The 24,816-nt window shown below is 38.7% G+C and overlaps 1 protein-coding gene across 8 annotated transcripts in view; it reads left to right on the top strand.

The window, feature by feature from the left end:
• LMO7 (LIM domain 7) overlaps positions 1–20,150 on the top strand; it is a 132,865-nt gene extending 112,715 nt beyond the window's left edge. For 4 of the 8 annotated variants that reach the window (XM_074859491.1, XM_074859494.1, XM_074859488.1 and 1 more), the window contains 14 exons: positions 283–339; positions 2,462–2,487; positions 2,800–2,904; positions 4,664–4,756; positions 6,172–6,569; positions 8,359–8,424; positions 8,755–8,820; positions 10,700–10,752; positions 12,390–12,609; positions 13,517–13,789; positions 15,122–15,230; positions 16,960–17,062; positions 17,572–17,618; positions 19,411–20,150. In XM_074859491.1, coding sequence (XP_074715592.1) covers positions 283–339; positions 2,462–2,487; positions 2,800–2,904; positions 4,664–4,756; positions 6,172–6,569; positions 8,359–8,424; positions 8,755–8,820; positions 10,700–10,752; positions 12,390–12,609; positions 13,517–13,789; positions 15,122–15,230; positions 16,960–17,062; positions 17,572–17,615 — 1,613 coding nt within the window. In that variant the 3' untranslated portion in view covers positions 17,616–17,618; positions 19,411–20,150. Of the gene's footprint in view, positions 1–282; positions 340–492; positions 535–2,461; positions 2,488–2,799; positions 2,905–4,663; positions 4,757–6,171; positions 6,570–8,358; positions 8,425–8,754; positions 8,821–10,699; positions 10,753–12,389; positions 12,610–13,516; positions 13,790–15,121; positions 15,231–16,959; positions 17,063–17,571; positions 17,619–19,410 lie in introns of all 8 variants that reach the window. The other 4 variants (XM_074859495.1, XM_074859489.1, XM_074859492.1 and 1 more) reach the window with 4 other exon arrangements.
• The last annotated feature ends 4,666 nt before the right edge of the window (positions 20,151–24,816 follow it).

The following is a 24,816-nucleotide window of genomic DNA, read 5'->3' as shown; positions in this document are numbered from 1 at the left end:
ATTAGACAAGGAGAATCTGAGTCCGAGTTTGACACTTGTACTGTTGTTATAGTTGGACATTGTTAGTGATAAAGTGAAATACTAATCAGTATATGATGTAACCTACTAAAAACTGTATTTTTTATTACAAAAGATGAAATTTCCTTTGAGTTTCAGGGTCTTTTCATTTTTCTGAAGTGATGTGCTGTAGATTGGAGGTTTAACAACAGAAGTTTCTTATCCAATGGTGATAGACGACAGCGCCTCATTGACTTGTTTGTACTCTTTGTATTTTTCAAATAGCATCTGAACCTATTTCTTTGAAAAACTTAAAAAGACGGTCACAATTTTTTGAACAAGGTAAACCAAAGAGCTAACGTTTCATGTACTTCCATGAAATTGTTCCTGCTGCACACTCTTCCTAACAGGTCTGGTGCTGGGTACTATACCTCTTCAGCATTGTTTGTTGCAGTTACAATGAAGCAACATAATTAATTTCCCTTCTTTTCCCAGGGTCATCAGGTTATTCTTACAATTCATGGGTCTACCTTTGTGGTAATGGGTCTTTGTGTGTTCTCTTATATCTATAGCTGTTTAAGTCTTCTATGTTGTTCATACTTTTTTTTTTTTTTCCACTGGGTAGGAGTAAGGATAGCACTCTCTGTTCAGGTTTGCTACTACCTACAAAACAAGAATAACGTTGAATATTCCAGCAGAGGCTTAGCACAAATCTCAAAGAGCTGTTGATAAAATACTTAACTCTGGATTTGAGTTTATCTTGAGTTGCAGCGCTGTGCTTTCATCTAAAATGGTGAAAAAAGACAGCTGCTGGCTTTCCACTATGTGGTCATGTCACAAGATCCCAAGAAGACCAATATAAATTTTGAATTGAATATGCTAGCTTTTAAAGGCAAAAAATGAGGCACTCAATTTTGGTTTTGTAGGTTGCTTTTTGGTGTTTTGCATGTCACAACTCACATACTTCCACTAATGTTGTATGCCTAATGCTGTCTTCAGACAATGTATGCCTTGCTGTTTCACTGTAGCCTGAAAGAGTGAAATCCTGGCCCACTGGAAGTTGTGTGAATTTTGCCAGTGATTTTTAGTGCAGCCAGGACTTTGCCTTCAGTGGTGATGGCTTCTTTTTTTTCCAGAAGTGATACGTGAAGTGCCACAGCATAAATCTGTGTTTGTGGTTCTGTTTGCTTTTAAATATTTTTAAATACTTCTGATGCGTTGTATCTGCAATATTGTTGTTGGTTGTTTTGCTGTTTTTTTTGTTTGGGGTTTTTTTTAAAGGCTGGCTATGAAGTTTGGTTTTTATTTCAATAAATTTTATAGCAATATTTGAAGTATTTCATTTGTGCTTGAGGGGGAGGAGAAGGGTGTATTTCTAGAGTGTACGTTCAGTACAGTTTTGTTCATTTTAAACTTTTGACACTAGCTTTACAGTGATACAGAAGATTCTTCTTTTCAAACCCATACAGGCCAGCATAAGCTTACAGGGATGAGAGAAGAGGGGAGCAAAGATAGGCATAGGCAGCACCTACCCTTAGCATCTCCTGGCATAACTGCAGGAGATCAAGTCTGTTTGTCCTGTTGTCACTGTAGCTGTTGCAATCTGATGATGAAGACAAAATTGTGCATATATAGATTGTACACTAGTCTGTGACTATTAGATCTCTTTCATATCCTAAATTTGACCTTTTCTCCACTTCATGTGGTCATACTTCAGAAAACTGTTGCAACTTGTTGCTTTTATGGATTTTTGTTTTAAACTGAAATTTGGACAGCTAAGTAACAAGTACACTAGCAACAAACAAAAATAGTGATGATGCTTAGGAAAGAATTATACTTAAATCTGTACTTCTCCACATTTTCTCAACTTTTGATATATTAGCATAACACACATCTCTCTCCAATAATCATCTTGGCACAAGCTAAGACCAAGCATGATAGCCTCAAATAGCATAAGGTTTGTGGTGAATGGTGACAAGATCACCAAATTGAAGTGTGCTTTTGGGAGTAGGAAAGGGGAAATACATGGTTTTGTGGTAGAGAAGTTGCTTGTGGATGTCTATTGCTCTTAATTCACATCAAGGGCAATGGGTGAGTAGCAGCTCTGCCCTGGAGCAGTGTTCTGGGTATTGGTCATGCTAAACAGTTGGCTTTCACAATAATAATAAGAGAGGTGTAGCAAAGAATCTCTGTATTGCCACAGTGGGAGATGTACTGCTAATTCAAGCAATTGCTGATGGCACTTGTAAGCATGTAAAGCTTTTAAACAACGGCGCACATTAGTTGAAAGGACCTAATGAGTTCTGACCTCAAGTAAGTTCTGTAGGGCAAAATGTGCAAGCATGGCTTACTAAGGAAACAAAAATTAGTCTGAAGCTCAGACTTTCCACCTTTAGACAAGTGTTGCAGTAGTGAGTATGTATGGTTCTAATGATTTCTGGTTTTTGCCTTCCAAATCTTACAGGAGGCCCAGAGCCTGCAATGCCTGATGTAAGTACTATTTACAAACTACTAATTAGTTGTATAAACCTGGTCTTCTCAAGAAGCCCACTGCTTTCTATTGCTCTTTATACTGCTTTAGAATTGTGATCAAATCTGAGAGTACTGACTAAGATTTTCTAATGTGTAATGGAATGGATACTTTCCGTCCCTTTGAAGAAAAGGCTAATTCAGGTCCTTGTCACTATAAGGCTGTAGTGTTTGTAATGGCTTTTATTTCTCACTTCTGAAAATACATTTTAAAACGTAGAGTGTTAATTACACACAAGAAGATAATATTATTTCATTTCTGTCTTATATTAGCTCCCAGTTCCATCCATTAGTGCTCCCAGTCGTCGGGTTTGGGATCAAGAGGAAGAACGAAAACGACAGGAAAAATGGCAAAAGGAGCAGGACCGTTTATTGCAGGTATAATTAACCTTCATAATCATAGGCTGGCAGTCCTTTAGGTGTGGAAACTGTTAGGGAAGAAAAGTAACATGTGACTTCTGCAATTCTCACTGATGGCCTAAGAGGACATTCAAATATATTGGCTGGGCTGCACAGTTACACACTCTAGCAATTATTCAGCCAACGGAGAACAATGCATTAGTGAGCTTCATGAAATCAAACCCAAACTGTGTATTCACTACAGCTGGAAGTGCTCAGTCATCACAAGGCTGGTATGCTCTTACTGGCAACAGAATTTAAAGAATAGGCAAACAGCTAAGGGGCAGTAGTTTTCACTCTTGAATATGAGTGTTATTTTTTCCCCTTAAGAAAATTGTCTCTAGAATAAGAGATGAAGAGAAGCAGACAGTGCCATGGTTAGATGCCTGCTAGCATCCTGTTGCTTAGCAATCAACTAATCAGCTGGAATCAGTCTGATTTCCAGGACCTCTGTGAGTCAAGAAGCTGAACCTACTAACTCAAAACCACCTTGATAACCAACTGCTAGAGATGGAGGGGAAGTGTTGTAGAGGGAAGGGGCAATGTTTGCCATCTTAGGATAGCACAAAAAACCAAGCACACATCTCTAAGGACCTCAGCTCAGTGAAGCTTAAGCCCATCCAGCCACATTCACCAAGACACATCTCTGCAAATTAGTTTATCTAAAGTCTGTTGGCTAGTAGAGACATCAGTGAACATCATTTACTCTGCACAAGCCCTCTTAAAAGTTTGGTGTATTCAGCAGAAAACTGTGATATCAAAGTACAGCGTAGCAACTCTTGGTTTTTGGATATTTTATCTTTTGTCATTCCTTTTCACTTACAAACTCTGCAAGGCAAGAGCTGTGCTTTCCTAAACATGTTTGTGGTCTCTGTTATGGCTTGGGTGCTCCGTTTGATGCCTGAAGAGGTCGCTTTAAAGAATATAAACCTTGGCACCCCTTTCTTGGGAGCAGTCTCAGCTGTCTGTCATCACTTTTCCTTGCTTCTCCTTTCCTGGGTCTAAAGTAGTAAATTTGGCCAGAGTAATAATGTTCTTTCTCTTCTCCATGATCCTAGTAATGAATTCTCAAATAACAGAGAAAGGAAACACAGTCTTCCTTATTTCTAACATCTTAGAATGAATACTTTTGACATCCTTAAATATTTTGCTTTTCCCAAGATGAAAGTGGTGATTGACAAACCCATCAAAACATTTATTGTGTACCTTGAGTAATACTTTAAGACATTACATTGGTTTCATACCAAATCCAGGCGTAGGATAAATTTGGAGGTCCAGAAATTGTTTTTTGTTTAGGTAACATTCCAAAAGATCAAGAGTTCTTGCTCAAACCATATTACTGCCTCACTTAGTGATAACTTTATATTTACCGCATTAATGTGCCCAGTTCCAAGTTAAATATAATCAGTCCATCTTTCAAGAAATACCTTAGCTGATTTTTGTTTGAATGGGAACTAAACTGTAAGATGGGGAATATAACAGATGTGAGGTCAGTTGTTATGAGACTTAGCATGTAATAAACCTGGATTCTCCAAAATCAATTGCAGAACTCCTTTGGATTGTATTTGAACTAGGATTTCATAAACTCATAGCAGACCTAATGTCCTAATGAAGCTCAAACATGTTTTTACCATGCTGGTCTGTTAAAAACCACATTAAATACCAGTAGTACATTTTAATGCAAATAAAAAATACCATGTTTCTTATTTGGGTGTTTAACTTCAATCTAACATAACAGGAGAAATACAAGCGGGAGCAAGAAAAACTGAGGGAAGAATGGCTACGAGCTAAGCAAGAAGCAGAAAAAGAGAGCTCCAAGTATTTTGATGAGGTAGGCTATGAGTATGGCTTCACTTTTGACTGTTTAGTTTCGTGATGGCTCTTTCCCCTTATAGTAGATGCATGGGAGCAGGTAAATAATTTATTTTGCTATGTTATTTATCTTCTTATTTTGGAAAACAAATTGTTGTCTATGACTTGATAGAAGGAGGTTGCAAAAATGAGAAGGAACAAGTAAATGGATGTTTTGAGACCTGTTGAATTTGACTTTTTTCCTTATGGATTGGTTAGGTAACTAACACGAGAAATACGTTAGCAAAAAGTTACAGCATGTATTAATTATTGTGATCAGAATGAAATGGTCACCTTTGCTGTATATTTACCTCCTGAAGATACTTGTTGGAATTCTGCCTCAGTACTCATCCTGAGGCGTGTTCACAAGTGCTTGGCTTATTACTGGCAACCAGTTAATCATATCGCTGATAAATTTACATATCAAATCAACTTCAGATTTGCTATCATACGTTTCAAGACATTGAATGTGTGTGGTTTCTGTAGGGCTGACTTTTGTGGGTGTTGCTTATAGAAGGATGAACAGGTTTTTTCCCAAGTGTAGGAGGTATCTGAGATATCTCTTCTTTATTGCTACTTGAGTGCTGCTTCAGGCATCCTAGCTAGATCAGTTGTGTTTATACAGTCACAAATAAGTAGACTGTAATTTAAGGCTTAGGACTTCAATAAGAAAGCTCTTTGAGCTGTTAGAGGGCTTTGCTGTACAAGAATGTAAACCATTTAATATTTTTTCTATCATTAGAGGTTTGGATGAACCCATAAACAGTATTTGTCCTCTGCAACTAAAACATCTTTTGACCACTGAAAGACCTTTTCTCATGTTTGAGAGAAGAGTCATAGAGTGGTAGGTCTGAGGTTTGACTTTCAAATGGTAGCAGAATGGAGGAGGGTGGGGGTTTCCTCCCCATGAGGATTCATGTGAAATTTATTGGTCTGATACACACTTGCAGTGTATATATTTTTGTGTAAACGCTCTTAGGTAGGTCTCAGGTTTCGAAGTCAAAAAAGTAGGGAGAAATGCTGATTATCATGGAAGAGTTTGTTTTCCATGGGTATTTAAGTGGGGATGGGATGGCTTGAAATGTAAGTGATACTTTAGAAAAGAAGAATGTTTCACATAGTTGTGGCCACGCTGCCCGTGGTGCTTGCTAAGGCTGCTGTGTGGAATGAAGCTCTTGCATTATGAGAATGTGCTAGCAGAAACTCAAAACATGAAACCAAAGTACGCCCTGCGTCTTGCATTGAAAGTGTTTGGGATGCTTTTACAGTATTCCTTCATAGAATAAGTGAACTTTTCTGAGTGAGCAACCTGTTTAAAAAAACAGCTCCCTTCCCTAAAACCATGATTTTTTTTCTTTTCTTTTTTTTTTTTTTTTTTTTTTTAATTTGCTACAGGAGCAGACTGTTTTAACCTTAAACACAATGTCTGTCCCTGTACGGGCTCCATCTGCGTCCAGCTGGAGAGCAAACCCTGAAGCGAATACTCCCGAGGAGCCAGAAGGAGATGGAGGAAGCGAGCTGGCAACGCGCTTGCTAGGCGAGGGAGAAGAAAGGAGGAGGCTTCAGGAGGAACGGAGGATCCAGGAAGAAGCAGCCCTGCATTTTGAGCGGGAAAGGGAACTCCAAGAGCTGGAGCTTGAGAGACAACGTAAAGAGAGGGAACAGCAATATGCTGAGGAGCAGAGGCGGCAGGCAGAAATGGAAGAGCAGAGGCAGCAAGCAGAGATGGAGGAACAGAGGCGGCAGGCTGAAAGGCAAAGGGAGGCATCAGTGGAGATGCCTCAGTACCAAAGGTGTGCGCTTCTAATGGGGTGTACTCTCTGTTCCTTCTATATTAAAAATTCAATTATGTTTCTGATGGGAGTGTGTATGTCCTGAATATATAAGGGTATTCATGTAAGATTCATACTGTACTCAGTCAGTACAAGATACCACAGGATAACCTTTCTTTCTAAAGGTAGAAGGATCAGGCATAAGACAAAAGTTATTCCTCATGAATCAAGTGCTCTATTAACTCCCTTCAGCTCGTTTTTTAAAATAGGAAGTGTAAAAACAGTAATTACAGCCAAAGCAAAGATGACCTGAAGCACTTAGTGTGAGGATTTTTTAAGACCCCTGCATAAGCCCGTAAATTGAGAGCCAGTGGCTCATCATACAGGGCTTTCAGAAGAAATACCAAGTTAACTCTTTTCCAACAAATGCATGACTGATTTTCCTGACTCCTCTCATTTTAGTTCGACAGTGCAACAATAAAGTTTAATTGCACTACTGGGTTAATTTGTCAGTGAGGGGTATCATGGTATATGAGTGAACAGATACTGGTTTAGATATCATAGTCTGTTAGAAATACCCACTGTGGATATATTTATTCTAGAGCACGAAAAAGTTTCTTTCATTACCTCCTTCAGCATCTTGGTTTTTAAGAAAAAAAATGAACAAAACCCCCCAAAAAACCCACCCAACTATTAGTTTAGAAGTTCATGTTCTTGCCCAGATGTTTTCAGATTACTATTACAGGCATCATGGGAGATTAATCTGTCTGAAACAGATTAAAACAGTAACTTTTCCTTATTTCTTGTGCATTTAGCTTACTGCCTTGTGTGTGACTAGCTTTGCTTTCCTCTTGAGGATTTCCCCCCGTTCTTATATAAGTAATAAGAGATGACTGAAGATAATGCATGATATCAAGTTAAATCTTAGGAGAAGAAAATATGATTATAAAATTGGATGTATTTGCAGGGGAGATTTTGAGACCTGGAGTTACTTAGCTCATTGTAAATGACTGCTGCTTGAGATCCCTGCTGGGGGAAGGAGAGGCACAGTTGTTACAATAGCTAAACAGGTTCTTCTTGGCAGCTGAACCAGGGTATCTACAGTTTTAGCTTGCCCCAATTGCAAGATAATAAGACTTTGTGCAGTAACTTATTAAGCTGCTGTAATATCTGCATATCTAAATCCTTGATACGTGCTTTAGTCCCAGGGGATTTAATTGCTTCTGAGGTTGCTGCCAACTTGCTGCCAAAGGATGTGTTTTGCGAAACAAGGATGGCTTTGCTTAATAATGGAGTAAGTTCAGTGAAGCTGGGCTTTAAAATATCTGGTGTTAAATGTTTGCTTTACGATGATATCCAAATATACGACTTGAAATCTGAAATGTTATTTAAACATCTGTGAAAGCATGATGCTTGCTTCAAAGAGCACTAAGGTTGGGGACATGCAGTTGGAAGAGCTTTGTTTATGGAAGTTAGTGAGTGGTTAGAAACTGCACCTACACTATTTTCTAGAATATATGTGTAACTTTCAGAGAACTTCTGTGTTTGGACGAAGCTTACCTCCTGGCTTTGAAATGGATGAGATAATCACTGATACCTGTAATTTTTGTAACATCTGATACTGATACTTGTAATTTTTGTAGCATCTTAAAAAGTTTTTTGGGATTTTTTCTCATGTATTTTTCATGTTTCTAACTACCACATCTGAACTTTCTCAGCTTTCTCTATGTATACCTAGTGTTTGCTCAATTTCTAGAAAATGCTTTTTTTGTTTAATATGTATTTTCTTTTATCTGTATTTTTCTTCTAGACATTATGAGCGCTATGAAGTATCTAAAACAATAGAGGATCGACCTGGCCATCCTGTTGTTGACAGGTAATAAGAAATGGAATCGATAGGTAGGTTGAAACATCTTCAGCAATAAGTATTGACCATTTTGGCATGCTCAGGTTGGAAATTCTTGTCACTTCCAAAAATGTATTTTCAGGCAGTTTTTCTGACAACCTTTCTTTTTCTACCTTCTTTTGTTAGTTGTGTTTCCGACTGATAAAGTTAAGCCTCCTTAGAACTTTAACTGTTCGTGTTTTTTTTTCTTTTTTTCCCCTAAAGATCTGTTTTGAATATTTTTAGTAGGAAATATTTATGTCTATGTATGTCTTTTTCTGTATATGAGCGTGATGTATATTTTTTTTGGTTGTTTTATAGACATTATGAGCGTTATGAAGTTTCTAAAACCATTGAGGAGCAACCTGGCCAGTCATTTGCTGACAGGTATGTGTGATACTGAATCTCAGCTGCTTCTGTGTCAGAAAGCTTTGAAACTTTCAATAAACTTTAGCTGTGGCAGCTAGGTGTATAGTTTGTGTTGCTGCTGTGTTTTGCAGTTTGTGACACGTTTTCAATTGAGAAAACAAGCAGACAAACTTTTGGCAAATTATATACTGTGCTGTAAACAACAGTTAGCCAATAGGATTGTACTGGGAGAAGCAGAACTGTAAGGAAGTAAGTATGTGGGTGGTACTAGACTTACCTGGCTGGAAAGCAATTTCAGATAATACTGTGGTTGTGTCATAATGTGCTATCCAAACTAAGGTGCAGTCATCCCAGTCAGGATTGTACAATTTAAGAGAGAATAAACAGGGAGGGAAGTGAGAGGCAACAGCAGCATATTTATCAGGAAGACAGTAGATGTGCCACTTGTTAAGTTACGTTCTTACCTTGGCTATTTTCTATTTTGTTTTGCTTGGTGGTTTGTTTGGGGGTTTTACTGGGGTTTTTTTTTGTTTGGTTTTGTTTTTATTTGAATAGAATATATTAGCCACTGCAGATTTGGGCTCTTCGAATAGACAGCTTTTTCTTCTCCCTTTTATAAAAACTGGGCTATGGTTAAAAAATGCTGAAGCAACCTAAACCCAGAAGGTTTGTGTCAAGCATTTTGTCTTAGATGGCATCCCACAGTAGTTCTGAAAGATCACCTTTGCTGCCTATTTAACCCGTTCTTACAGTTGGACTGAGCATACTTTTATTTTTTTTTTTTTTTAATATTAAGAGGAACCCCAAAATTTACAGGGCACAACTATTGGATCTGTTATTAATGGAAGATCTAAATGTAACTTCAGAAGGTGCCTGCACTGAATAGTTACATCTTGGATGTATGTGTAAGGAGGATACTCAGGTGCTAAAAGCATCCCAGGCCAGGCTGACCTGCTCTTTGGAGCTCCTCTTTGCTTCAGGCACCTGTGAAATTGTTGTATCTTCTCAAACATAATAAAATAGGTATGCACCATAGGACAGACAATCAGAACTTGGGGGAGCAAGAAATGTGATGCAGTTTATGCATCATTTATCTATAGACAAAGGACAAGAGTCCCTCAGACTGCTGTTATGCAGCCAGTGCTGTACGTGTGAACACATTAATGTAGCAGCTTTGAGCTGTGACCCAGCCAAGGATTTCTGTTCCTTTCTGAGGTATTTTAAAGTAAGAAACTGGCTGTATTACTTGAAACTAATAATACAGCACAGAGGTGTTGCTCCTGCTCTGTACTGTCAGAAAACCAGCGTTTTGCCATTTGTCTTCCTGTATATTGAATGACATTTCTTGGCTAAAACTTACTAAAAAATTAATGCTGCTGGGTATAATTGGTGAATAATAAGTTTCCTGAGAACAATCTGCATGTAGTGTTTGAGGAGGTGTTTTGCTTATGATCTAGTAATGGTTCTGAAGTATGATTTAAGTTTCTCATGAAATTAAATCATTTATAAACCTGCTATGAAAATTATCACCTGTTTGACTGTGTTACTGTAGTCTTCACAGAGCTTCCACAGGGAAGGACTTTGGTTTTTACATGTTTTTGTTGAAGCAAATACAGTGATTGGTCCCTTATACCTGAAGCACTGGGAACTTTCAGTACACAATTTTAATTTTTAATTGGTGATTACCTATTGACATCTAAATATTGACCTTTTTTTTCCCTTAATACCCTGTTGGTCTTTAGTATTTTTGGCTCTTGTTTTAAGTGCAGCATAAGCTGTTGATGGGAGGTATGGTGAAAAAAGAGGTTGTGTATCTGTTGTCTGCAATGGTAAGATCTTTGTCCGTGATGAGGTCTCCTAGTTGAGGTAGAGAAATGAATGTTTTCTGTATCCTTAGGAATAAGTCCAAGTCGACCTCAGAACTGAATGAATTCAACACAATTGGAAATGGTAAGTAGTGTATAATTTCCATTATTTTAATTTTTTTTTTAAAAAAAAGGTGTATTGGATATAGTTACCTTAAAAAAATTAATTGTCAAAGTGCTTTTTGATAACTGTATTGTAATTCAGATTCATACCATGCCACAATTTAATGAAGTTTCAACAGCAAGAGGAAATTCATACAGTCAGTATATAAGCCTAGGACAAATATGATTAACTGCTCTCTTGAACACCATAGCAGTGATTATAAACAGGTCCTAGATGCCTAAATTTTATATTACTGATATTTATATGAGAATAAACCAATCATGTAGGTATATCATTGAAGATGCATGTGCTCTTGATATGTTGACTCTATCAATAGAAAAAGGTGCATACACCAAGATGCTAATGTATTTAATACAACTGTTTGCTCTTTTAAACTTTTGTTAGTGTAGGAGTAACACAGCCAGAAGTCAGCTCTCGATACTGTCACAGTGGCTTGTTTCTGGACTCCAGTTCCTTGCTGCCTTTCTTGAGTTGTCCTTCAGTTACATTACTGCACTTTTAGAGTAATGTGTGTAAAGCAAGCAAACAAACAAACCAGGTTTATAAATGTGTTACAGTAGAAAATGCCTGAAAGCTATTCCTGTGTCTAAAACATGGTTAAGAAAAGTAATCAGAAGTAATCATAAAAAATTAAATGCTGTATTAGAGGACATATTGCAGATTGACAACATTGCTTTCACACATTAAAGCTTGGTCATTGAAACTAATGAGCAAGTAAACTTCCACAGTATTTTATAATGGTCATCTATAGCAATAAAACCAAGAGCAATTCTGTAGTCAGAGAAGTCTTTAAAGGGATTGAAATTGCAATTGAATGACTTACTGCTGAGTAATTTTCTTAATGAGTCTTACTGTAAAGAATAGTTACTGGATCTCGGAAATAAAAACAAAGTTGTTGCCTTCTAACATGTCAACAGATATTGGAGAAAGATGACTTGTTTCTTTCCCCTTCCAAAATTTCAAAGGCCATCTATACCTTAAATCTCATTTCAAGTGAGTACTTAACACAACATCCAAATAATAGAGAAACTCTGTGAGATTTCCCTCCCCCCTCCCCCACCCCCATATATTTATATAAAGCAAGATAAAGCAATATGTTTAGTGCCTTGAATAGGAAAGAATTCTTGAAGATGGGGACAAGTTACAGGGAGAAAAAAAAAAGAACTCTTAAAGGGAAGAAGGTACTGCACCATTCAACTATATATTCTATACTTGCTTCAGTTTGTATTGGAGGAAGAGTCCAAATTGTGGCACTAAAAGAGATCATGCCCTTTTAAAAATGCATGTGTGTGTATATATATGTATACACAAACGTATATGCATATACACTTTGCAAGTGAAGGAAGATACCTACTTGTATTTAAGTTAGACATCATGTAAAAGTCACACTAGTGGAAACATGAATAAAAAAATTGTAATAATAATGATGTATTGCCAGGTTTGGTACTGGTCACCTGGCTATGAAAAGGAACTGGAGAAACTTTGTGAATGTGGTGGTGAACCTGACTTTTGGAGTTATAGCCAGAGTACTGAACATGTGATAACTGCTTTTGTGCCTTAAGGTGTCTAGCTGAAGTTTGCACATGTTGTCCAAACAGGTACCCAGAGCAAGTATTCGGAGAGGTCCCAGAACACAGGTGAGTCGCAGAAGAAGTCTCAGAAGGAGCACAACCTGTCTGCAGCAGAGTTGGAGAGACAGCAAATCCTTCAGGAAATGAGAAAGAAAACATCTCTACACACGGACAGCAGCTGGATTAGGCAGCGCAGTTCCAGTATACATAAGGAGCCTATTACTCTGTACAGCAATAGTATGAGGAGGTAGGAATCGCGTTAAAAATTAACTTTGTCTCTCATCAAATATTTTTGTTTGGTTATTCTAAACTTCAGCTTGTATTACAGAGCACAGAAGCAAATCGAGTCTGTGAAATGCTGTAAGGTAAACTGCATAGCAGCACGGATAGAAGAAAGTAGCTGTATTACAGCTGGGATAAAATGGTTTTTTGCAAGTAAACAATATGGATGTGACCTGTAAATAACTCAGCTGCTTATTTTTTGGTTGGTATACCAGCAATGGAAATTAATAGTGTGCCTTGTCATTGACAGATGTGCTTAAGAACTTCAGCATGACAATTTATTGTGGAAATTAATTATTATTGCTAAGGAGTATACCTTTTTTTTTTACATAGACATACGTTAGAAAGCCTGGAGTCTGTTTCTTGCTTTAAGTAACATGTGAATGTTGGATTTGTCACTTTGGAAACAGCCAACTTATCAGTCAGGAGAGTGTTTGGCTATTGGGCCAGTACCTTGTACCTAGACGATGCTATCCAGTCTGGATGGATTGTTATTTTCAATCTGGTATCCCTTGGAGAAAACAAAACCAAATCTGGTATCTGAGGTCTGTTGCTTTACAGCGGATTTTGATACAGTTCACCCTGATAAGGCTGCAGTGTTTTGCCTTTATTCTGTAGTGGTTAAGTGCCACTTATCTTTCACCTCTCCTCCTTTTTCCCATGAAACTAGGACTGGACACAAAGGATAATTTGTTGCTCAAATGTTTTACATCAGTATGTGAAGACTATTGGTCAGGGTGATCAGACAATCATATTCATGATAGAAAATTTTAAAAATGCTAGAATAATGGTTTTCTTTTTAAAAAAATCAGAATATGACTCTTCTGCTCCAGTCTTGCTGCCATTTATGTTTGTATGTGTACCTGTTACAGAGGGGAGTCTTTGGACAATCTTGATTCTTCAAGAACGAGCTCATGGAGACACCACTCGTGGCTGAACCAGTCTGCCTCCTCTTCATCTCTATCCTCTACTCAAGATTTCAGTCGCCCGGTGTCCACTTCAAACCGAGCCTATATGTGCACTCCTTCCTCCAACAAAGCACCTCCTGCGGCCACTTCTGCGAGAGCCCCCTCTGTGTCCCAGGCAGCCCCCCGGGCTCAGTCTCCCCTCTCTACTTCCCAGCCAGGGTCCCAGACACGCAGCAGGTGAGTGGGTGCCCTTCTGCTGGGAACGTATAAAAATCGAGCTGCAATAAAGAGTGGACTTTGTATATATGGTCATCTACAGCAGTGTTCGTGCCCATAATATTGATTAACAAGTCTGAAAACTACCTGTAGTTTTCTGGCTGTCTGGAATGGTGGAAATATGGGCTGGTATTACAGTTCTGCTCCAGTCATTCAGAAAATTCCACAGGTTTGTCATCACTGCTTGACATCGGTTAAAAAACCAAAGGAACTGGAATAATAAATCCCCGGTCTCCAAGATGTATGATAGTTACCAAAATGATTAGTAAAAGCCTACTCCAGATGGCATTTCTGACATTTTCTTAAGTTTGTTTTAACAAAAGATTCCTGAAATCCACGCTTTGTGGCTCTCATCTTGGTCTCTCCTCCCCCTTCCTGGCATGTGGTCAATATCATCTCAAGGAGCACTCCAGAATGCTCATAACCCATGACCCCGGAGAATTAGAGTAGGATCTTGGTTTTACTCTAGGAGGAGAAAGCAAGAATTGCAATATATTTTGAAACAAAAATGGAATTCAGTTGTGGTAGGGTAGATAACTCTGCTGGTTTATGTACTTGAAACATGTTAAAAATACCTTGGGATAAGACTATTGAGAATCATCGCACACAATTACTGCATATAATAACAGTGTGAACACTGCTGCACTAGCTCTTACACTCTCAGGAACTTTGTGATAAATTGACCCATTTTTTAAAGCTAGGCTCCTACATTCTTTATAACGTAAGAAAATTACCTTCTTAACCATGTTTGCTTATCTTGTTCTCACTTCCATTTGCTAACATCTTGGTAGATCTATGGAAACTGACCTCTGTATGGCTTATGTTCAAGGAGTTAACATAATACTCTAAGTCCAGGACTAGTCTTCTGTTATCTAACAAGGTGCAGATGGTGGGACTTGACAGGGGTGCTTGCTAAAACTTAGCCTTCAGATAATTCCCCACAAATAAGAAATAAGGCAGGAGCACAAAACCTGTGTTCTTTCTCTCCAAACTTAACAATATACTTTTTATGTTTATTTGTATAAGGTATTTTATACAATGAAATATCTCCCAAGAATGTGACAGAATTTCTTAATTTGTTCTTATGTAACTTTGATCTAAATTATAACACTTCAGTTTTCCCTAGCTTTCAGATCTACTGTAAATAATATTAATTTTCAGTTTATTTTCCCCAAGCAGCCTAATAGTCCCCTTTTTAACAGTGTGTTTTTCTTCTTAATCTCAAAGTATTTGATAACTTTTCTTTGTCTTTTCAACAAATCCTGGTCTTAAGGATTTTCATTCTGTATTTAGGTCAGTCAGTGGGAAGAAAATCTGTTCATACTGTAATAACGTTCTGGGCAAAGGAGCAGCCATGATCATTGAGTCTCTTGGTCTTTGTTATCATTTACATTGCTTTAAGGTGAGAGCTGGGAGTCACATCGTGAAGGAACAGGAGCTAATCAGGAGCACGCATGGCTACTCAATGTTACGCTCACAGGGGCTCTACTAATCACCTGCTTTGCCTTCTACTCTTGACAGCGTGGTGCATGCATATTTCCATGAGGCAGTCCTATCTGCAGGCATTTAGCACTCAACTCTAGAAGTATTTCTTCAGTGCCAGAGCTAACAAGTAGGACTTGGACAAGTAAGATGGCCCCATTGACTGTGAGATCAAAGTTTTTCCTTCTTCGAATAGGCACCAAAAAATCAGAAAGTGCTGAGCCACTTCTCCCAGAGAAACCAGCTCCTTAAAAAAAAAAAATCTCAGCCTGGACCCTGGCAATTGAATCATTTAAGATGACCCATCACTTCGAAGATAATCGTAGCAGACAGCGTTCACATAGTGTTTTCCAGGCAAAGGCATGCTGGCAGTGTTCAACCTGGCAGGATAAAACCGAGCACCAAACCAGAAGCTGTGTTTAGTGCTACTCAGCCCTGGTCAGAAGCTAGGTACATTAGCACATGCTCAGCACTGAGACAGTATTACCTGATTTCCAGTTAGCTTGGGACATATGCAGAGCTAAAAGAATAAATGCCTGCCTGCAGAAGACGTAAAAGCACTCCTAGTTCCCTTGCCCTAGGATCAGATGAGGAATTAGACTCTGACTTGGAGGTGCTGTTGGACTTCTGCCATGGCTTTAAAAAAGAGACTTCTGTGTCTAGTTTAGAACACTTGTCTTCTGTGCCCAGCTCAAATGCATCACATGGAGTATTACAAGGGATTGACTCAAAGCTCTTCCTCGTCCTGCCTGCCTGAGCAGGAGGGACAGGAGTAATCCATGGGGACTGGTTATCATTCCCTTTCTGCACAACATGTATTCTGTGTGAGGAAGTCCACCTGTAGTTCCTAACCTACATAAGAAAATACCAAATTTCTGTTTTTCAAATTTCTGAAGATTAATGAGCTGTTGGACAGACTGCCATCTAAAAGATTCATTGCTCATTTAATCAGGCAGACTATCTGTCCTTCTGTAGTCAGCTGAATACTTTGCTTCATAAATTCAGTAAGGAGTTTTGGGTTACATTCCTTCCAGAGATGCTTCATATTCACAGCAAAGATGTGTTCAGCCACCATAAATAGTTTAATGTTAGCATGAAATCTATCAAGACCCTTATTCATGTGTTTATACAAGAAAAATGGAATCGGCCCCTTCTCTCCAAATAAGAACTTGTTTCTGTGATGCAAACCCAGGAAACTGGGAGTGCCTAAGTATTTGCTGCTTTGAGTGCCAAAGGGCTGAGGACACCAGCAGCATACAGCGCCACATGGAAATCTGCAGCTAGCACACCCAGGTGTTCTGTGCCAAAATTGCTGTTGTCATCTAGAGAACAAATTTTTTTTCGTGTTGAGCCAGTTTTAGTTTTCAGAGAAACCAAAGTTCAAATTAGATTTAATGAACTAATCTCTAAAAACTGTCTGCTTTATGTTTGCTTAGTTGGTGTATCTCTGCTATTCGTTGTCTAGTCGTCGCCTTAAAATACTTTCTCAGGGTTGGTTGCATTTTGATCTACTAATTGTTTACATTTGCTTCTAGTGATTGTGGGTTTATGGTTCAAGCTTTGTTGAGCTTAATCCAAGCTGCTTTTGAACAGCATTTTAGTTCCTTAATATGTTGTAAGGAGTTGCTAATTATTCACCTATCATACAGTGTGTTGCCTGTGGATGCGACCTTGGGGGATCCCGCTCTGGAGCTGAAGTCAGGATCCGAAACAACAAACTCTTCTGCAACGACTGCTATATCAGATTTAAAAGTAAGGCAATCCAGTTGCAGTGTGCATGACTGTAGTTCTCTGTGCTGTACAACCTCAAGTGTTTGCACAGCTGAGCCACTTGATAGCTTTCGTGTTTAGCTTTAAGTTGGTATATTAGTGAATAGGTTCAGCAAGGTTTGCTTTCCAGTTTCTGTCTTTTGTAGGGTAGTCATTCCTTACTTTTAACTTGCTGGTAGCTGATTTTACCGCCTTGTTATTAAGCAGCTTCAAGCAGACAACATGGTGTAGTCATCCTGCTTTCTTCATAGATCTGAGAAAGTTGTGTCAAGAAGTTGTCAGTTGCTGAACAGGTTTGTCTTGATAATGCAGAAGTCTTTCTGAAAAATTCTCTACGCTTTTTAAAAAAAGTAATCTGAATATGTATTTAATTCAGTCCTAATGCATACCTGGAAAGCTATTAGTTTATCCTGTGCAGGTGGCACAAATGCTGGTTTCTTTTTGCGATGCTATTATTTGAATTATAGGTCTGTGATTGGTTATTCATTTAGGTACAAGTTCAGGAGGAATTGATTTACTTACAGATCTTAATTAAAAGGTGCAGTATAATTTTTTTCCTTTATTATGGTTTGCAGAATTCTGATTTACTGGAGCATGATGTTAAGGCTTTGAATAATGGTGGTGTTTTTTTTTCTGCTGTCATAGGTGATGGTAGACAATCTCCTAATTTTGACAAGTCTTGAAAGTGTTAAATGGCTCTATTTTTACGTAACAAATATGGAATTCTCTAGAATGATAAAATTCAGCTATGAGAAGGCATTTCTGAATTACTTCCTGGGAAACATGTCCGCGTTTCTTCATGAGCTCGGCACATTTTTCTCATGGTGGACCAGAAGGCAGCGAAGGGAACAGAATACTCATGCTACAACACTAGAGCAGGGCTTGGGCATCTGCTGGTTGAGAAGCCTAGCTCAGAAAAAGAGAACCTCTGCATCTGATGCTGTTGCTGTTTTCAGGCTGGTTTTGGCTTTCAGGAAGAGGCAAAGCTGCCTGCACCACAGAAATAATTGTGTGGTGCCCAAGCTACAACCAGAAAACCCCACACCTATCCTTGATGCTAACATTGCATTCACAGAGGCTAATGCTAGGTGCAAGGATCGCCCCCTTCCATCTGGAGGTGATCCAGAGCACTGAGTCATATCTCTCTGAGTTACTGTTAGGAGAATTTATCTCCTTTTTGATGGCGAGACTACACTGACGTGACTGTGTTCCTATTTGAAGCACCCAGACGTGTGGGAGATTCAATCTGGAACCTGCTCATGTTATTTTCTCTTTTCTTTTGGAGGAAAAATTGCTGAATGATTTGGATAACTTTGGTATTGAAAAAAATATATGTTTTTTATTATTCCCTGCCAAGACAGTATTCAGGAATTTGGTGGTGGCCGTAACCAAAAATTTTATGATGGATAAATTGCTATTTAGACTCTCTTTAACATTACAGCCCATAAAGTCACAGCAGTGCCTTTCAGAAGCAGAGTTGATCTGTGAGAAAACGGTTCTATTCCCTTCCCTTCAGACTGCATCTACTTGGGCCACTGGGCACCTCAAAACATAATTGTTTGAGATATGAGTAAATCAGGAATGGTAAGAACTTGTAGGTACAGAATAAAGTATTTAAATTAGTGATTAGTAATTGAAATTAGCTATTTGAATAATACAAAAACCAGCTATGAGATTACTGCAGTGACAGCACAGCACAGATCTGTGATGCAGATTACTTTGTTTGCAGTTGGTATTTGACATCAGCCTGGCTAATTACCTGTTAGTTTGGAATGTAAACGTGTTGGATAAAATGTTTGATAAACTGTAGGATTGTTAATATTCACTGTGTAATTTTATGGTGTGATATTTTTGCACATTTTTATGTTAATTTTGTGGTTTAAACTTGGAACATTGTAGCATAACACCAGTGTATTGGCAGATGCCCACAAATATATGCAGAGGGAGAATAAAAAAAGTTGTTTTTTAATATTGTTACAGTTATTTAGCAAATTTTGATTATTGAGGGGTAAATTTAGAAAAACTGTCACCCTGTCTCTTTGCTAATACTAAAAATAATTCTTAAAAGCTTGGTAAGGTGCATGTTCTGTGGAATATTACTTGGCCTGAAAAACTTGCAGTGCTGTAATTGGATTAAACTCAAATTTGTATTGTTCATTAAATTTGGATTGCTAGATTCAGAATGTATACCTTGGTTTGTGTTACCATTTTCAATAGGTATTGGGAATACTATTATCTGACTATTTTTAACTTGGAGATTTTAGTTTTTGTCACTAAGATTCTTCAGTAGTTAGACTTTAATTACAGTTTCTTCTGTATCTCTCTAACAGCTGGACAACCAACCTCCATGTGAAGCAAATGAAGATATGAAACCACTGTTGCAGATAAAAGAAGAGGTGATTGCTGCTGATGTAGATCTATAAATATATATGTTGTGTGTATGTGTGTTTTTTCTAAGAGTAACACTTGCTTGTCTAGTCTTCATAGCAATGCATTGTATTCTTCATATAACTATTTTTATTTATAAGAAAGTAATTGCAGTAAGGAAATATCTGGGGGAAATGCTTTCACTTTTTCAGCTTCAAGTACTGAGAGCACAAGGGAGAATAAGTATATTTTCAGTAATAACTTCAAAATATTTTTGAGGCTTATAATCAACTAGTTGACTTTCCAATGGTATATGAAGAGGGTATTTTGTTTCTAAGCTCTTGAAATGAGCATTAGAGAAATAGCTAATATAAATATATATTTGCAATTGCTGTCTTTATTTTTGACATATATTGAAAGTGAATTCTCTAGGTTAATATGAAGCTGCATTTAAATGCACACAAATGTGTTTGCTTTCCATATGCTGGTTTCTAAAATCATGTGCTTTTTTGAAACTTAAATACAAAGAATAATCTGTTTGCTCAATGGTGTTGGCATAATATTCTATGGAATCCATTTAAGGGGAAGAGTTCTCTTTTCCCATTTGGAAAATGTAACTATCACTTTTTCCTCCACAAACTGAGTGGAGAATGGTTGTTGGATTACAGTATATTTGTAAATAAAATTTCTGATGTTGCATTTATTAGAAGTTTTTTTCTTTCTATCCAGCTAAATGTGTCTAAGGTGATTTGCTGAAATATAAAATTGTTTGAATCCCATGTTGGGAAAATATTTTTTATGAAAGTATTATGATGTCCACCTACATATGTGCAAGAACAATAGTTCTTGCTTTTCTCTTTCCCTTTACAGTAGACATCAAATTTTGTATATAGATCTCCCATCATGCTCCACATGCTCTTTCCCTTCAGTGTTTCAATACAAGTGGTGAGACTGATTTTGTCTGTATGCTCATCCCTGAAGCACAAGGCAGAAGAGGTTGGAAGAGGTGGAAGTTCCCCAAAACTTCTCTGCTGTGGCTAGAAATGAGGTGCTAAAAATATTTTGGGTTAGATTCTGCTCCTTCTGAAAATGCAGCTGGAATGTGTGCTATGTGTTTTTCAGTGGTGGCTTCCAAATTGCTTTGGTCAGTGGCTTCCCCAAATCCTTTCATGCCCAGTTATGTACCCTTCTGTGTCCATGTTCTTGGAAGCAGCAAAGATGACATGGCATGTGGATCAGAGGAATTTGGGGGAGCATTTTGTGGATGAAACCAAGGAAGAGGACAGCTGAGAGGTGTAGGAGGGCGGTGGGACTCTAAGATAAGCTTGTACGTGATACCATGAGGAGTTTCAGTGTAGTAGGAGAACTTCACCTGTGTGGGCCTCCTGTAACTTCTGCTTGTAACTCTGCCTGTATCCTGTTTTGCTTTGGTTTATTGATCTTTCCCCCAAACAGATGGGTCTTGCCTTGCACCAAGGAACTCCCTGCTAATAAATGCTTCATTACAAAGTGCCAAACGCTATTTCCAAACTTTGTTTTTTTAAAAAAAAGTAATCTAAAATGCCTCATCAACCTAAAGTTGCCAAGCTCCTTGTTCAGCCACCTTTGTGACTTGGCCTTGGCTTTTGGTATTCAGTTAAAGGGTCTCCTGTGAAGTGGACTGGTGAAGATGCTTAATTTGGTTTCCACTATTGTGGTAAGTAATGGCATGGTAGACCACAGGTGAGAACCCTGGGGTATGAAGACCCTAGTGCTCAAATACAGCCTATGGAGGGACATACACACTGCGTGCTCAAACAGCTCTCTGGGAGCCTGGGGTCCTGCCTGCTGCTTGTGGAAGATTGCTTCCCTGAGAGCTATTCAGAATACGAACCCAAATTGGGTGCTGTGCAGATCTAGCTCTCGGTTAAGGCACGTACCTAATGGAGATGGTGTGGATGCCCCTCTACGCTGTCTAGTTTTCATTCTTCTTTTATGGTAGGCAGCATCAGAATATGAACAATTGCTCCCCCCAGCCCCCCCAATAAATTCCAGATCCCCACAATCCCCATCACCAGCCTGAAATCACAGAGACAAAATTTTTTGTCACAAGTCAAAGTTTCTCAACCTCCGAGGCATTAATGAATTTATCCTAGCTTATCCATGATTTCCCCACTCCCAGCATTGTGTTATGCAGCAAAGCTGTGGGAAAAGTCAGGAATGGCCATGCCATCTTTTGCATCTTGAGCCCAGTTGTGTTGCCCTGTCCCTGGGAATCACCTGGGCACAGAAATCACCTGGGGGTGAAGAATGAAGGGTGGGAAGAAAACTCAGCAACATGCGGTCTGTGATGTTGCCAGAGCTGCCTGACTGATGGTGTGTAGCCTGGAGTGATATGTTCTGAGCCAGGCTCGCTTTTCCTGAAATTTCAATGGCTTGTACCAAATTGCTTGCCTGTGAGCAAACGGAGTGGAATTTCAGATTTAGTGGGGCTCAAAGAGCTGAAGTTGAAACTCAGTTTTAACAGTTTTAAACTGAGTTAAAGCTGTTTCTCACCCTTGTTAAAGGCCTGGTTTAACAAGGCTCCTTCAAACCTGTGTTTGTTAATTTAAGTTGGGAAATGTGAACAACGAAAACTTCTTCCTGCTTTCCTTCCCCTGGACAGGAAAGAGAACAGGCAGAGAAACTCACCTTATGAATGCTGTTGTATCTGTGTATTTTGGTCCTCGCTAAAGTATTTGCAGTGTGTTGGGCTCTGTTTAGCAAAACCGATTATCCACTAGCAACACAAGATGGCACTGTGTAAGTGCAACTCACACAATAAAAAGCCCTTTCCATGGTTTTAATCTTGTATAAAAAGTCACGTGTGATAAATGATACTAAAGTTGCAATGTAATGAGAGTTGTAGAAAGAACTTTCTCTTAATCTTGGGCCTTTCTCCCCACCTGGCATCATGGAGGTGTGATCAGCAACTGAATCTGAGCAGTCTCATTTGATTTTGTTTGCCGTTTCATTAATTAACTGCTACTTAAACCAGCACTAAATAGGGATAGAGGTAAAGATAACATTTCTTGTAAATAAAAATAAACTAGATGATTTCTAGTGGAGGATTTTGCTGTATTTTGTTGTATTCTTTTTTAAGATGCTGTTCAAGGAAGAAGAACCAATTGCTCTCCCTCAGTTCACCAGCTTCAGACACTCTGTTTAAGGTTAAACCTTAAATGCAGGTGTCTACAGGTGAGCTAGGCCTCTGCGCTGCTGTTAAAATCTGAGTGGATTTAGGGCTCTGCTCTGTTCTTTAATCTTGGGTGTCTGGTGCTGCTTGGGATGTTGTCGAGTGTCTAGGACATCCACCCAGGGCTGGGGGGGATAAGGTGCAAGTCTGGGAGATACTCATGCAACTGCCAGTGCAGGTCTCATGGAATGCTTTAGAGCATCTGAAAGGACAGCAGAGATTTATGTGCAAGCAACTGAATCAAGCTCAACTCTCTACAGACAGTGGAGCAAAGGTGTGATTTCATGGGCCGGTGAGCAGGTGTCCACTGTCAGGTGAGGTGCTTGGCTGTCTAAGCTTCACTGACTTTAACAGGCATGTGGGCCCTGGCTCACATGTAGACACCTGCATTTTTATATGCCTATGTTTGCCTAACTTAATGCTGACTGAATTCTTCCAAAAATATCTGAGAAACCCTGATTCAGTTAAATCCTTTATCTATGCTATCTTCAGGCTGCCAGCTAATTAATTGCAATGCACATTTGAATATGGCTTTGGAACTGAGTGGCCTATGGATAGCAGCTCTGGCACAGGGCAATGTTTAAATAAAATAGCACTTCAAAACCAGAAATGTTCTCTGTAACTTTCAGTGTGAACTTGCTGTGGGTTTTCTCTGATACGTAAGAACAAACAAGTCAAGCACCTCAGAGTGAAATTTGAGGTATTGCATATGCTCTTAGTTTTGTTGAGACTTCTTTAAGAATTTTATAGAAGATTTGCCAGAAATTTCAAGCTCAATTAGCTATGCATTCATCTCTTCAGGCAAGCTGCAACACTGCATGCAATGCTGGTTAGTGGCAAGATTTATGCAGCAAGCACTTTGTAAGAACCCAGCGTCTGAATTCGGAGCTCACACTGATACCAGAAATGGGCAGAGGCAGTCTCATAATTTTCAGGAAAGTACCTCACATGTGAAGCCCAAGGAGGGTCCAAGTGATCAGTTCAACACTTCCCTTAGGTAATAGCTGTTGTAATATGGACCACCTTGTCACTTACAGAGCGTAAAAGGGTTTGGAATCTGACAATTTGAGCTCAGTGTGAAAACCGGTGCATTTGCAGCAGTGTTTTAAATTCCAACCAATCATTTGTAATGGATTAGCAAAACCTGTGCGGTGGCTGTAATGGAAGGCTATTAGCAGCTGGCATAATTATATGAAAGAGCAGCTTCATGCTGGAAGCTCTTCAGCATTTTCATTTTAGCTCCATTCTTCTTGGGAGCTAGGGGCACCAACATAAAACAGTATAGGAGGATGATGCAGAGCAGTTGCTCACAGAAGGAATATTCTAGGGTGAGTGGTAGGGTATTAGTTTATTAAAGCTGAAGAATGTTTTTAATTGGTCCAACCTACTGGAAACAAACTTGTTAATTAAGTAGCTGCTGTAGGCAACAAGCACTGAAAAGAGATGCATTGTGCAATGGGAATTATTGGCTTCTATGGGTTTGCCTTAACAGTTAATATTGTACAAAGAACCAAAGCACTTCCAAAAAAAAAAAAAAAAAGGTATGTACAAGGGTGTATGTACACACAGATTTTCGCTATTAATCATAATAGAAGAAAGGAAAAAAAAGGCCATTGAATGGACAGTTCATAAACACACTCTGGTGAGGGCAGGCTTGTGGTCAGCACAGTGTGACACCTTAAATGGCCTTTTGCAAGTAGCTGTGCCAGAGCAAGTGTTTCTCATTCCCTGAACTGGAATTTTCTTTTGCCCCCAGGCAGTCAACCAGATGTGCCATTTATTGGTGTATCAATTGCATATGGCCCTTCCAGGATGGAAATTTACAGATTTCAGGGTCGGATCAGGCTACTGCAATCATTTTATTGCCTATATCCCTACAAAGATCAGAACCTCTCACCCAGTAATCCCTGTATTAAACACAACTTCTGTGTGAACAACAGTGTTCTTTGTTGGAAAGAAGCCCTGTGTAGATCTGAAGTATGCAAATGATGGAAAATCTACTACATGTCAACATAAATTGTTCCAGTGGTTAATTAGCACTTTTAAAAATGTTAATTTTATTTTCAGCTATTTTATTTTAATGAGCTTTCTAGCTTATTATGATTTTATTTTCATTCATTTAACTTGATTTAGGCTCTTGGCACTGGATTAACTC

This window comes from Strix uralensis, chromosome 2, assembly GCF_047716275.1.
Source record: "Strix uralensis isolate ZFMK-TIS-50842 chromosome 2, bStrUra1, whole genome shotgun sequence".
In the NCBI taxonomy this organism is placed as follows: Eukaryota; Metazoa; Chordata; class Aves; order Strigiformes; family Strigidae; genus Strix; species Strix uralensis.
This window is presented reverse-complemented; position numbering and strand designations above follow the sequence as displayed.